General features: G+C 33.1%; 1 protein-coding gene across 1 annotated transcript in view; it reads left to right on the top strand.

The window, feature by feature from the left end:
- The window catches only part of LOC124353834 (lysosomal alpha-glucosidase-like), a 39,549-nt gene extending 25,532 nt beyond the window's left edge, over nt 1-14,017 (top strand). Inside the window, exons 9-12 of the mRNA XM_046803855.1 lie at nt 1,871-1,987; nt 3,252-3,457; nt 9,895-10,028; nt 13,815-14,017. Of these exons, the coding sequence (XP_046659811.1) occupies nt 1,871-1,987; nt 3,252-3,457; nt 9,895-10,028; nt 13,815-14,002 (645 nt within the window). The 3' untranslated portion in view covers nt 14,003-14,017. The remainder of the gene's footprint in view (nt 1-1,870; nt 1,988-3,251; nt 3,458-9,894; nt 10,029-13,814) is intronic.
- Nucleotides 14,018-14,237: the final 220 nt, after the last annotated feature.

Raw genomic sequence — 14,237 nt, 5'->3', positions numbered from 1 at the left:
CATAACACATCTGCTGCAGTAAACCCAAATAATCTAAGAAAAACAAAAATTGAAAATATACATTAGGCCATCATTAAAATTTTGAGCAATGTTATTCACTGGAAGGTATTTCCAAAGTACCTGAAGATTGAACAAAATTTTGTTCGAAAATTTAGAACAGGCACATCTAAGGTGCCCTTTGGTTTGAACAAAAGATAAATTGTATTCATTATGTATAAAATGTTTTGTCTAAATTATATTTATCTACTTTATATCTTTTTCCGTTCATGATTTGGTATCTCTCAATGACATGTTCTTAAATATTATTTTATTTTGTTGTTATATAATATTATTATTCTAAATCCTTGTGGATTTCTATATTTTTAGCGTTGTTATGGTATTATGTTATAATGATTGTTTGGCTATGAACATTAAGTTGAAAAATGCCCTTGATTGACATGGAACATTTGTTATCACTGGAATTCAAGATGTGTAATTTTTACTATTCAATATTGGTTTGGTACTATTCAATATCCATTTTTTCAGACAAATTCTGTAAGGTTCATAAAGTTCTATTATTTTGTGTTTGGTTTTGTTATGTTTAATCCTTTTTATGCCTCGTAATGCAACCTGGTGAAAATGCGCTAGAATACTCGAGATCATGTTAAGTGACTCAGTATATTTGCGTGAGTAGTGCCAAAGTTGCACTACGAGACTTTTGGAATAATATTTTTTAGAATAAAAGTCCTAATTAGCCATTTTGGTTCGTAGTTTGCTCTTGTAGTATCTGAGGGTTTGTAAAACTTTATTCTCAAACTCTTACCAACATTTTATTTTTTAAATAAATTTGGAATTTACATTTTGTAAATATTATTGATGTCAATATTGATTGTAATGATCTGCTCTATAGATAAGAAATTGTTAAAAATTAAAGTAAGGTGTCTTTTCTTATAGTTATTTAAGTTGAAAGTTCAATTTTGATTTTTTCATATAGTAAATTATATATTGAATTGATGTTTATTTCTTAATGTTATTTCATGTACACCATCTTGTAAAGATCACAATAAGACAATCACTACTTATTCATTTTCATAAGTAAAGTTATCATAATTCTTTTACTAAAACTCTGTGATTTTACTAAAAGTTCTACAGGAAATAAAAAATTGCTAGTTTTTTCACTTTATATTTCCGAAATACTACATTTTTATATGACTTAGGGTATGCCTTTTAATGCTCTACCACATACAAAATTTAATCTGAGATAGTCTACTTTGAAAAACAATTAATTCAACTCAAACTCAATTTTTATAGTTTTTCCTGGGTAAAAATTATATGTAGTCAGAAAAGCCTTATGTTAAAAAATATTTTTGTATTAGATTCTATAAATATTCCAATGCATAATGTATTAATGTTTAAAACCAGACAAACAGGTTTTAGATTTCTTATTCAAAAATAATATTTTTATACATTTTCCCCCAAATTCTTGTATTTTTAGCCAAAAATCGGTGGTATTTCTCACACATTAACAAAAAAAATAATGTGGCACTTCTCATAATGTAATGTTGTTCATGTCTGGCACTAAAACAGAAGTTACTTTTAATCAAAAGTAACCGTAATTTTTAAGAAGTATTTTTTAAAAGCTTAGCACAGATTATTTCTACATTTCTATAAACTATTTAAGTTATTTATATTCCCGACTGAAACCTGATGACCACACAGTCTAAAGTGTCAGACTTTGGATACACTGTTTTATCAGTATATCGTCAGTTTATCAATACTGGCTCGGTCCCTTCTCAAAAAAAAAAATCACTCTCTGTATACTCTTCAACCCCCGTCCCATCAACCATCTGTTGTCTAGAACCACTTCTTATGTTTATCCATGTTTGTACAGGTGTGGAACAAGAAATACACAGTTTATGTCGACTTCTTCAAGAGATCTGCTGTGGATTACTGGTTAACACAGTTACGTCGTCTACATGAAATATTTGCTTTTGATGGAACTGGGCTTGTAAGTGGAAGCTAAATTTAAATAGTTTTCTTACATAACTATCCAATCTTGACCAGAAGACCAAACAACAGAGAACTCTCTCTTCAGTTGACAGTATCCAGTGAGAAATAATATTCAACTTTTGTTCATTTTATTGTGTCCACGTCAAGGAGAGGAATAACGTTCTAACTTGGTAGTCTGATCTTCCTATTGTACCAAAACTCTCTTGTTGAAAGCCGGCTTTTTCCCTCTGTAATGAACAAAATCTGGTTTTCTATAGTTATTGTTAATTGGATAAAAAATGACTTTTTATTACATCTTTTGAAAGTAGTAGGAGTTTGTTTATATTTGCTATATTTATATATTTTTTTATACAAACAAATATTTGTTCATATTTTTTCAGTGTACAAAAATTATGAACAATATTAATATTATTTGTTCATTTTAAAAGCAGAATGTAGTTAGTTATCCACCTGAGGAATCGATAAGATTGCAGATACTAAATTTTGTATTACTGCAAAATGGCAAATTTTCAAACATCCTGTTATCTTCTTCATAAACGTTCCTATCAAAAACAAATTTTAATTTTGTTTCGCAAAGAATTATTTATATTTGATTATAATTAAGACAGTAAGATATAATAAAATCTTTCACATGAAGAGTTCCATAACTATAAGAGGTATTACAATAAAAATGTTGTATCTGAAATAACCCTAAATTTTGTGTTCTTAAATTTAATAAAACTGAAGTTTTTCTACAAAAGTAACTGTATTTTTTTATCACTCTCCTGTGTTTTTATTTTGCATTCTTTTTTATGACAGTTATTTCTTCTAGACTTTTTTTATTTTTTTTACTGTCTAGTTTTATAATTTCTTAATAGCTATTTCCAGGATTTGCTAGCCATTTATGTGTACTAAAATACAATAGTAATATTATTACGTTTTATTTTTTGTTGAATTTAAAAAATCATAGATCTGTTTATAATTGCAATAGTGTAAGATTAAACTGTGGGATTCAGCATTCTAATTACACCCATCAAGGTATAAAATAATAAGATTTATGAAAAGCAGAGTCAAATATATTGTATATAATATTTTGTTCACCTGAAAAAAATTTTTTAATAAAAGTTTTCTGTGTCACAATTTCTTAACTAAATGTAAAAATAAACAATATAACAGAGTAGGTTTGTTGTATTCAGATTATTTTATTTAACGTCAAGGTGATAATATAATCTTAATCTTAAAATGATATTTTATATTTAGCTATTGACATGCTTGGTCCCTAGGACATGAATGACCCAACCAACTTCCTGAATGATTCCGGGAGGAGTTGTCCCAATGTATCACTAGAATACCCCCCATTCACGCCCGCCATAGCCGGATGCTACCTTTCCACACATACTCTCTGCATGTCAGCCAAACACCAGAGAGGAATTGCCCATTATAACCTTCACAACGTCTACGCCCTTGCTGAGGCTCTAGTCACCAGCTTGTGAGTTTATTCAGATTTATTCTTTGAGGGTATCCCATCGAGAGGTATACGCTTTTGGTTCTCTGTAAATCACTAATTTTCTCAAAAATTTGGTTTGATAATTTCACCCTTTTGGTTTTTAGAGAAAAAATATAGTGGCTGAAATAAAAAAAGTATAATTTTTATGTTCCACAAGTACAGTACAATGTTACAAATAACACAGCCATGGTGATTCATATTACAGACACTGCACTAACCACAAGGTGAAATTGGGCTAAATTCAATATTGAAAAAATCTTTATTCTCGTAATATTTGAACATTGGCTACATGACAACATTTGTCTGAGAATGTGTCCACACACCACTTACTGTGTATGGAACTAAACACAATTAAAGATAAAGTAAAAATATGTGGACAGATTTACAAAGTTATGACAAAATAAATGTTTGATACTCTTATTACCTGTTTTAATAATGAATATTCTTTGTACTCACTGCTTAACATGCAATATGTATGTACAAATACATCATTCACACTCTATACCATTAACCACTCAAGTTACTTATTCATAATTAATTTATATAGATACTTAAGAAATATACATGTGCATATATTTATAGAGATACATAGGAAATGTATACATATACATTCACATAGCCATATATGCAATAAATTATATATATAAAACAATATTACTGATACATTGAAGTAACATTAATAAATATAATAGTACGACTTACAGTACTAGTAGGCCTGTATATACTAATTGATGTATACTAAATGATGTATATGTTGCATGTTTTAAGGCAACATATACATGACTTAAAGCAAACTAAATCAACAATATGAATCTGAAATAGAAGAAAAACTTATGTATAGCGAAAACAAATTCCTTGATATTAAGGGGAAGTGTTCAGAATTTGAAGATGAAATCAGATTTTTAAAAGATAAACTAACCCGTGAGCACACTTTCAAAGAAGAATTGCTAACACAATGCGAATCTGAAAAAGAATACTTTAAAAATCAAAACTTATCTCTAAACAAAAGAGTGTCCTCACTTAGATAGTAAAGTAGCAGAGCTGACACATGAACTTCTAAAGCATCAGGACAAGTAATATTACACTTATAGAAAATATTGCCAAACTCGAAGAAAAAGAAAAAGAGTTAGAAAAATGAAATCAAAGATAAGAATAGACTTAATTGCTAACCATAAACTAAACCAGGATGAACTTTCACAACTTTCACAAAAACTTTATGAGCAAGAAAGGAAAACAAAGGCTTATCTGACATCTCTGATAACTAACATACAGCACCATCAGGACTCTTACTTACCCAATGCACAAGATACTTTTACCGAGAAGTATAACCTAACTATTAACAAAACCCCCCTGCAAGATAATACCCCTTTCCTTGATACAATAACAACCAATCACCCAATGGAAAGAGAAAGACAAACACTGACCAAAAAACTGACTAAGAAGACGACCAGTGCAAACCACTTCAGCGTGTCCCTTCAGATTGCAAAAGCCAACGCTCTCAAGGAAAAACCCGAGGAAAAGAACTATCAGCTGAACACACAGATTAAACCGCTGGTAAACAAGCAACCCTCAGCAAGCCCTTCAAGCACCAATCCACTTGGTTAAAAAGCCTGTTGACTTGCCTAGGATGGGCCCTAAACACCTGAGCCGATCACCCGCCAATGCATGCTAAACCTAGGGCAAGTGACGAAAAACTAGAAGATTTTTTTAACAACAATATTGAATATTATACTACACTTATAAAATTGAATAATCACAAACTGAGTCCAGCTCCTTCACAGAACACACACTTTCCCATAATTTTTTTTAGAAGCTACCACAATAAAAAAAAGGAGACAAAAATAGGCAAAAAAATCAAAATAATCCACCAAAACATAGATGGTCTAAAAAACAAAATTGAACGATTGACCCATTTTCCTGCACAGTCAAAAAACCGGATATTGTCATTGTAACGGAACATGGACTCAGTAGTGAAATTTTGGAAAATATCAGAATACCAAATATAAATTCATTGGAGGCTTCTCTAGAACACAACACAGGAAGGGAGGGGTGGCAATATTCAGGAACATGGAATTCAAATGCAAGGTCAGTATAGTTTCCATTTCCGACTCAGAAACAGAAATGGTATGTGAATCTATCTTGCTGAAAATAAATCTAAAAAAATGCAACTTATACCTGATGGGAGTCTACAGACCACCACACTCCAACTTGGAAAATACGTTAGACACAATCTCAACAGAATTGGACAACATTCACAATTTGAATAGCCCGATAGTCCATAATGGTGACATAAATGTGATAGCTTGATTGACAGCCATGAAAATCAAAAAGTAATAGAAGCTCTAGGAGGGTTCAACATAAACAGACTAGAACTACCCCCCACAAGAATTTCACACACAGCCAGACTTCGATTGACACTATATGCACAAACTTAACTACAGAACAGATAACAAACTGTGTGATAGAAAACAGGGCTGTCAGATCATACAGCACAAGTATGTAGTATAATGACAGACATGGAAAACCATACAGCAACGGGGTCAAAGGAAAGGGTCATAAATAAAACATAATATGGAAGAGATAAGAGCCCTATTAGCAACACAAAATTGGTCAGATGTCACATCTAAAGAAAACACGGAAAGTGCTTTTTCAGCTCTAGACAGTGTCATAAAAATTACACTAGACTCTGTATGCCCATATAAAACAATAAAGAAAAAGAAAGCAAAAGCAAAAAGACTATGGGACGCTGAAAGCGAAGATCTAAAAAGATCCTACTTAGAAGCACTAAACAGACAAAACATTACTGGAAATGCAATTGATAAAGAATCACCAGCTCTTAGAAAGAAAGACTATGATCTTAAGCTAAAAGATCTAAGGAAAAAACACAATGCGGATTTCATAGAGCAAGCACCAAATAAGTCAAAGGCTTTGTGGAGGGTAATAAATCAGGAAAGAAAAGAAAAATGTGGAAACGCATATCTTGAGAAAATGAATGTTGAAGGAGCTCTCTGCAAATCACCCTGAAAAGATTGCCAATTACCTAAATTGCTTTTTTGCAACAATTGCAGAAAGAACACTTGAACAAAATAAAAATGAAAAACAACGTAAAATAATAAATCTCACAAACAACAACGCAGTTCAAAACTTTCAATTCTCAAATACCACTGAAGAGGAAATAAGCAAAATAATTGACATAATGAAGCCTAAAACATCAGCCGGCATAGATGATATGACCTCTAAACTAATTAAATATTGCAAAAGTGAACTTACCATCCCACTTACGAACCTAATAAACAAATCCTTAAATGAAGGTATTTTTCCCAGCAGCCTAAAAACAACTAAAGTCTACCCTAACTATAAAAAGGGCCAAATTACAGAGGCAGCCAGCTACCGTCCAATATCACTGGTCTCAAATTTTTCAAAAATCCTTGAACGAGCTGTTTTGAATAGACTCTTAAAACATTTAAGAGATCATAATCTTCTTACCCAAAGGCAACATGGCTTTATTGAGAACAGGTCAACAACAAGTGCAGTCACACAACTTATCGAAAGCATCATAGACAAACTAGAACAAGGACACATAGCTTCGACCATCTTGCTTGACTTCAGTAAAGCATTTGACACTCTGGATCACAAACTGATAATTGAAAAGCTCAAATCTCTTGGTGTCACTGGAAAAGAAGCTCAATGGTTTTGAAAGCTACCTTGGAAACAGGAAACAACTGGTAGAGATTACTTACAAAGAAAATTATGTCCTACGCAAAATTAAATCTGAAATCCTACCCATTGAATAGAGGTGTAACCGCAGGGATCCGTTCTTGGCCCTATCCTCTACATCCTGTTAACAAATGACTTCCCACAATACCTTGAAGAATTTTGTGAAACAGTCATGTTTTGCTGACGATACAGCATTGATCACTACAGCCAAAGATAAAGAACAAATGGAAATAAACTCACATAGCTTACAACATGGCAAAGCAGTACTGTTATCATAATGACTTAGTTTTAAATGAAGACAAAACCCATCAACTTATTTTCACACCAACTCCAAACCAACACCAAGGATTGCCAGACATTAAAACGGTAGACTCGAATGCATATTTAGGAATAACATTGGACAACAACCTTTCATGGACAGGCCATATAAAACAGCTCTGCAAGAAGTTAAATTCCAACCTCTTTGTTATTAGAAGAATGATACAGATTAGTGATAAAAAAACAGCCCTAACTGCCTATTACTCTTTGTTCGAGTCAAATCTTACGATATGGACTATTGGCCTGGGTGGAACAAGTAGTACAAACCTCCAAACAGTAAACTTGTAATTCAAAAAAGAGCCATAAAGAACACTGAATGGACTAGGCTCGCGTGAAACCTGCAGAGATGCCTTTAAGGAACTCAAGATAATGACAATAGTCTCCCTCTACATACTTGAGGCAATCCTCTACGTAGTGAAATCAGGACAAACCAGGATGGGAGACCAGCATAACTATATAACACAAGGCATAGACGCAACTTCCTACTTGAAGCACACCACCTCAGTCTCGTTAAGAAGAAGCCCTCAATACAGCGGCGCTGCCTTCTACAACCAGTTTTGCCTGAAGAACTGAGGAGACTGCCAGAAGAAAAATTGAAGACTTCCCTGAGGAACTGGCTCTTAGACAGATCTGTATATTCAATTCAAGAATTCCTGGACTGGAGAAATCAAACACCAAGATAACAAAGAAACAATATAAAGATGTATTTTTTTTTTTCTTCTCATGTTTTTAATTATTAAATTTAGATGTATTAATTAATAATTGTTGACGCACCACTGTACTCAATGTATATGTGAATAAAGATTGATTGATTGATTGATTGATTGATTGATTGATTGAATTATATTTTATTAAAACTTGTTTAATTTATTTGTAATTATTACAATTAAGCAATTAGACTTATTACAAATATTATATTGTTTGAATTAAGCAATTGGACTTATTATAAATATTGTATTGTATGCATTGGCTGTTGTTATATGGATGCTCAGAAAAAATGTATAATTTCCATTGTGAAATAAATTAATTCCATCCCATTGAATTCTACATCTAGAAAGATTCACAGCGCAATCTTATTTAATTCAATTGTTAGTTTTATTTCTACTCTACAAATACTAAGTAAAAAACATTAGTCAAGTTACAAAAAAATGAAATACTACAAAAGTGGGTGGCTTCTTCAGATTTAATCGAGAGGTGGTAGGGAAAGGCAATGTTCAAGGAAGAGCAAGCATGCCATAACTAATTTTTTTTACTCAACTACTTTTTTAGCTTATTAATGATGTTTGCCTTGAAGTTGGAGAAGCAGCATTTGATACAGGTAACAGGACATTGTTATCTATGGAATTGATATCTTTTGTAGACTACTGAGCATTTCTTGTACGACTATACTGCTCTGTACAAGATAAGAAGTGAGATCTCTGTTATCCTTGACCAGAAATGATTGACACCTGCAGAAAAATGTCCTAAGTGATATTGTTAAATTTATTGGACTAATGGATATTTCTAGAATTCTTTGAAATAGCATTTCTTTGTAAATATATAAAAACGTTCTTGTGACTGATGTGTATAGATTGTAAATGCTGCCATAAATGAACAGACTTGAATCCAAACCACCAGGAATATGGGCCACACACTACCAAACTTGATTTGGGCAACATATCTACAGGAAATCAAAGGTTAAAGTGGACATTTCTGGTCCAACTGAATCTTGCCATATTCAACATTGAATCCAGATGGATAGTGAATACTGTCACCGAAAACTAATCATTGTGTTTTTTAATGTCATGACAAATTGTCTGGATGCTTAGTTTCTGCATACAAGTTTTCGTATGAATTATTAACATTTATTCCAGCAACTTTGCAAGTAATCTTTGATAGGCTAATTATAACTCCACAGATAATAATGTATACATACTTAGTAAAATAAATCTAAGATAAAAATAAACAATATTCTATAGGCTAATGTAATAATATAAAATACAGGGAGGCCTACTAGGGCAAACTTGTCTGTTGTATCTACATAGGCCTAGTTGTATCTGGCCACCTCCATTAAAATTGCAGACTGGAGAAATTTTGAGAAAAAGAGAAAAAAAGAATGGAAACAGCTGTCTATTGTTTTTTTGAAATTTATCATGTAAATAATGATTTGGGTTGAGAAAAAACATTATCTGTCTGAGAAAAAACAGGTAGAATAATAGAAGAGTTGGTACAGATTATGTTAAACACTAATAACAGAACTAATAAAAGGCTCTTTTGTCCAAGGAGAATTTGAACATGCTATCTCAAACTTAGACTCTAAAGGAGATCTTAGAGTCTGACCACTGAATCTACCAAAAACATTTAAATGAAAAAACCAATCCAAAAATGTCATTCTTTTTTTTCAGTTCAATGCAGCAGATACGGAATAAGAGAGCATTTGTGGTCTCTAAATCCTCTTTCCTGGGTCTCGGTCGCTATGCTGGTGTCTGGACAGGGGACATAGAATCTTCTTGGGAAGACATGGCATATTCCGTCAGTGGTAAGTTGTGGATATATATATATATATATATATATATATATATATATATATATATATAATATAGAGGTGACTAGAGATAATATACAATTAATATGTCTACAGAAAACTGACTCTACAGCTAGCTTTCATCTCACTTTACAAATATTTTTTACATTGGGTTTTGTTACATTTAGTATGAACAGACACAATTTTGAAACGACTAAGAATATATTTTGGTATTTTAACAGTTTTGAAAACGACTAAGAATATATATTTGTATTTTAACAGTGTTATAGTCAGATGAATAAACAAAACAAGCTGTAGTGTAAATTGTAGTATTGTAATTCCGAATTGCAATACTAAAACTTATACGATTTTGGTGTTATGAATGTTTCAAGAAACATTTTAGGACCAATCGTTCGGTATAATCCAATAGATTCAAACTGAGGAAAGCTTTATTTATACCATACCTTATAGTTCTAAGGATCAAATGTGAACCAGGCGTTCAGCTGTATTTTACTTGTATACTTGTATTTTAATCCACAATAACTTTTCAAATCAGTTCGGACCTTCTTTGTTAATATTTTAATTAAATCAGTATAATTAAATTATTACCAATTGGTCTTTCTTTCAAGAATTTAGTTTGTAATATAAGTTTTTAATATAAACATTAATTTCGTATTATGAACTTCAAATATGAGTATATCACACTGTGGGAACATCAAACTGGGTACAATCCATCTGTGGGAACTATGGCAACACTACAGTAACTCTATGTTGGCTCTGGGGTCACTTAACTCTAGAAGTGGCAGTGCCGGAATTCCGGCCCGATTACGTTCCATCGCATTACGTTATTTTTGAAGGAGTAAATATAATCTGATTGTGATAAAAATCATATATTTGGAAAGAATCATACTTTACAATGATAACGTTATTTTATTAGGTTTTGTATTATTTATACAATATATATAATATACAATATAGAATATATATAAATGAATGTTTGTGTGTTTGTCCTTTATGGAATTGTAAACTATTTGACCGATCATTATGAAAATTTGTATGTATATGTATTTTTCCACGAAGAAGGTTTCTATGCTATGTCTATTGATGTAACTCGCCTCCAGGTGTCGTTGCCAAAGATAATAGTTTTCAAAGCGCCTGTACATTATAAACTGCAATTACGAGACAGTTACGAATATTTAATAGCGAAACACTATTTGAAGGCGCTAAGTTATGATGTATATTTTGAAGATAAATTTCTGGTTGAACTTAAAGCTTGAGTGTTAGACCACTTTATAATAAAACACATGTACGTATACAATGGCTATAAACATATACAGATTTTCTTGATCATGGCAACAAAGCAAACTCTACATCGGCATTGGAAATATAATTTACTTGAGCCAGTAGTGCACATACACGGGTAACTCTTACGAAAAGCGTGCGAAGCCGCGGGAAACAGCTAGTTGGATATATATAAACAGTTGTGCAGCAGACATCTGGCCCGCCCGCACAACATTTGTTTACTTTCTTGTGTTGTTCCAAGACCATAGTTTGGAGTTTATTTCAGCTAGTTGTTACTTATGAGCTAAATAATAGTATATTACACATATTTTTGTAAATAATTTGTCATAAAATGAGAGAAAATCTTTAGAGATAGATCAGGTGACTTGAGAGAACTGCTATTCTGAACTGCTTGAGGAGCTGAATTCTACACTTGTAAATATTGTACGAGGGCTGTTTTTTAAGTAAGGGTCGTTCTCCCGTACCCGGTAGTAGTTCGCGTTCCTGCCGTAACGAGCGTGCGCCCCGCCTCCCGGCATTCCTAGCGAACAACTTCATGTCAGTTGCAGCTCTGTAGCTAACCTGTATGCATTACTGTGGATCTTTAAAATGTTTAAGATTATCGAATCACCCATCGCGTTTGACATTCGGTCAGTGATACGATTTTTGACTGCAAGAAACATGTCGGCTACTGACATTCACCGTCAGCTTTGTGAGGTGTATGGTGCCAAGGCAATGAGTGAAGGTAAAGTGCGGAAATGGGTCCGAGAATTTAAAGATGGGCGCGAAAATGTCCACGATGAAGATCGCTCAGGCCAGCCATCTGTGATTACGGGAGATTTGGTTACTGCAGTTGACGCAAAAATTCATGAGGACCGACGGTTCACAATAACCACTCTCTCTATGGAATTTCCTCAAGTGTCCAGGTCAGTACTGTACAAAATTGTGTCAGAAAACCTAAACTTTAAAAAATTGTGCTCAAGATGGGTACCCAAACTACTCATTGAGGATCACAAAAAAAAAAGCGATTAAGCAGTTTTTTGACTTTCTTGACCCGCTACGACGAGGAAGGAGACGACATGTTGAGTCGAATTGTCACAGGAGATGAAACATGGGTATCCCATATCACTCCTGAATCAAAGCAACAGTCCATGGAATGGCGGCACACAACATCTCCAGTCAAAGTCAAAGCCAAGCAAACGCTGTCGCGGCGCAAAGTTATGGCAACTGTGTTCTGGGACAGGCGCAGTGTTTTGCTAGTGGACTTATGCCGCGAGGAATGACGAATTAACTCAGAAGCCTACTGCGCAACCCTGGCCAGTCTCCGACGCGCCATTCAGAACAAAACACGCGGCATGCTGACGAAGGGAATTCTGCTCCTCCACGACAATGCAAGGCCTCACACCGCTGCTCGGACACAGGAAATGATCAACTCTTTTGGCTGGGAAGTTTTGAATCATCCGCCGTACAGCCCCGACCTTGCTCTCCGAGCGATTTCCACCTTTTTCGGTACTTGAAAAATCATCTTGGCGGGAAGCGCTACAATGACGACGAAGAAGTCAAGACGGCCGTGAATTCCTGGTTGTCAGAGCAGGCAGCAAATTTCTTTGAAGAGAGATTTCAAAACTTAGTTTTAAGATATGATAAGTGCCTTAACAAACAAGGCAACTATGTAGAAAAATAAAAAAAAGTATGTAGATTCTGAAAATAAATGTATTTTGAAAAAAATAATTGTTGTTTATTTTAAAAAAAAAAAAAACAGCCCTTACTTAAAAAACAGCCCTTGTATGTAACATCAATGCGTTATATATTTATTTTTTAGTTGATTTATAACCAAAATGATTCATAAAAATGGTTTTAGGGTATTGAATACATTATATATCAACAAGTATATATCGGCTTTATGTCTTACTCCTGTGCATAAAAATAAGTGCTTTCGTAAATTTTCAGTAAAAAAACATAAAAAGTGTAAATATGGATTTTAAGTCATATAAACTATATGTTTCTGATATCACCAATAAATTATAGATAAAATGTATATATTAGAATTGTTTTTTTATACGCTTGAAGTCAAATACAAAACGGAATCCGAGGATAAAATTTAATTTTTTTACTTTTTAAAATCTTTTTGGTGCATAAAAAATTTATGACAAGAAAAATATTTGTTTTTCTCTGGAACATGTTTTTCTGTGTTCTTTTATAAAAAAAATTATGTATAATATGTTAAGTTTGGAGCATTAATTAAGGTAGTAATATATATTAGAAAAATACATAAACAGTTGGCCTAAAAAACACCGTGCCACTACAGAGAATTTACAATCCCACCTCTAGGATTAAGGTCTTACCTTACAGTCACAATACTTACAATGTTATTGTATATATGTACAGATATACTGAGCTTCAGCTTGTTTGGTATCCCAATGGCAGGAGCTGACATCTGTGGGTACCGTGCCAAACACTACAGTAACTCTATGTCGGCTCTGGGTACAATACTTACAATGTTATTGTATGTATGTGCAGATATCCTGAGCTTCAGCTTGTTTGGTATCCCAATGGCAGGAGCTGACATCTGTGGGTACCGTGGCAACACTACAGTTTATCTCTGTCAACGCTGGAGCCAGTTGGGAGCCTTTTATCCCTTTTCTCGTAACCACAACTCTAACGAAAGCGTAGTAAGTTTAACTTCTTGCCAAACATTATCAATATAAGTCGTGTTTTATTTAATGACTAGTTTTAAAATTTAGTACCATAGAATTTTTTTAAATCAGTTCACTTTTAGTAACAAAATTGTTTTTATATGCAGTTACCGTAACTAAACTACCATATAATCAGCTTTTGAAAACCTTTCTCAAAGAAATCTGTCACCTAACTGGACAACCACTGCAGCACGGTCATTTTGACATCATCAGCTTCAAACCGCGTTAACCTCCCAGATGCTTCTTA

Source organism: Homalodisca vitripennis, chromosome 2 (genome assembly GCF_021130785.1).
Source record: "Homalodisca vitripennis isolate AUS2020 chromosome 2, UT_GWSS_2.1, whole genome shotgun sequence".
NCBI classification, from domain to species: domain Eukaryota; kingdom Metazoa; phylum Arthropoda; class Insecta; order Hemiptera; family Cicadellidae; genus Homalodisca; species Homalodisca vitripennis.
Note: the sequence above shows the minus strand (reverse complement) of the source record. Positions and strands in the feature narration are given on the sequence as shown.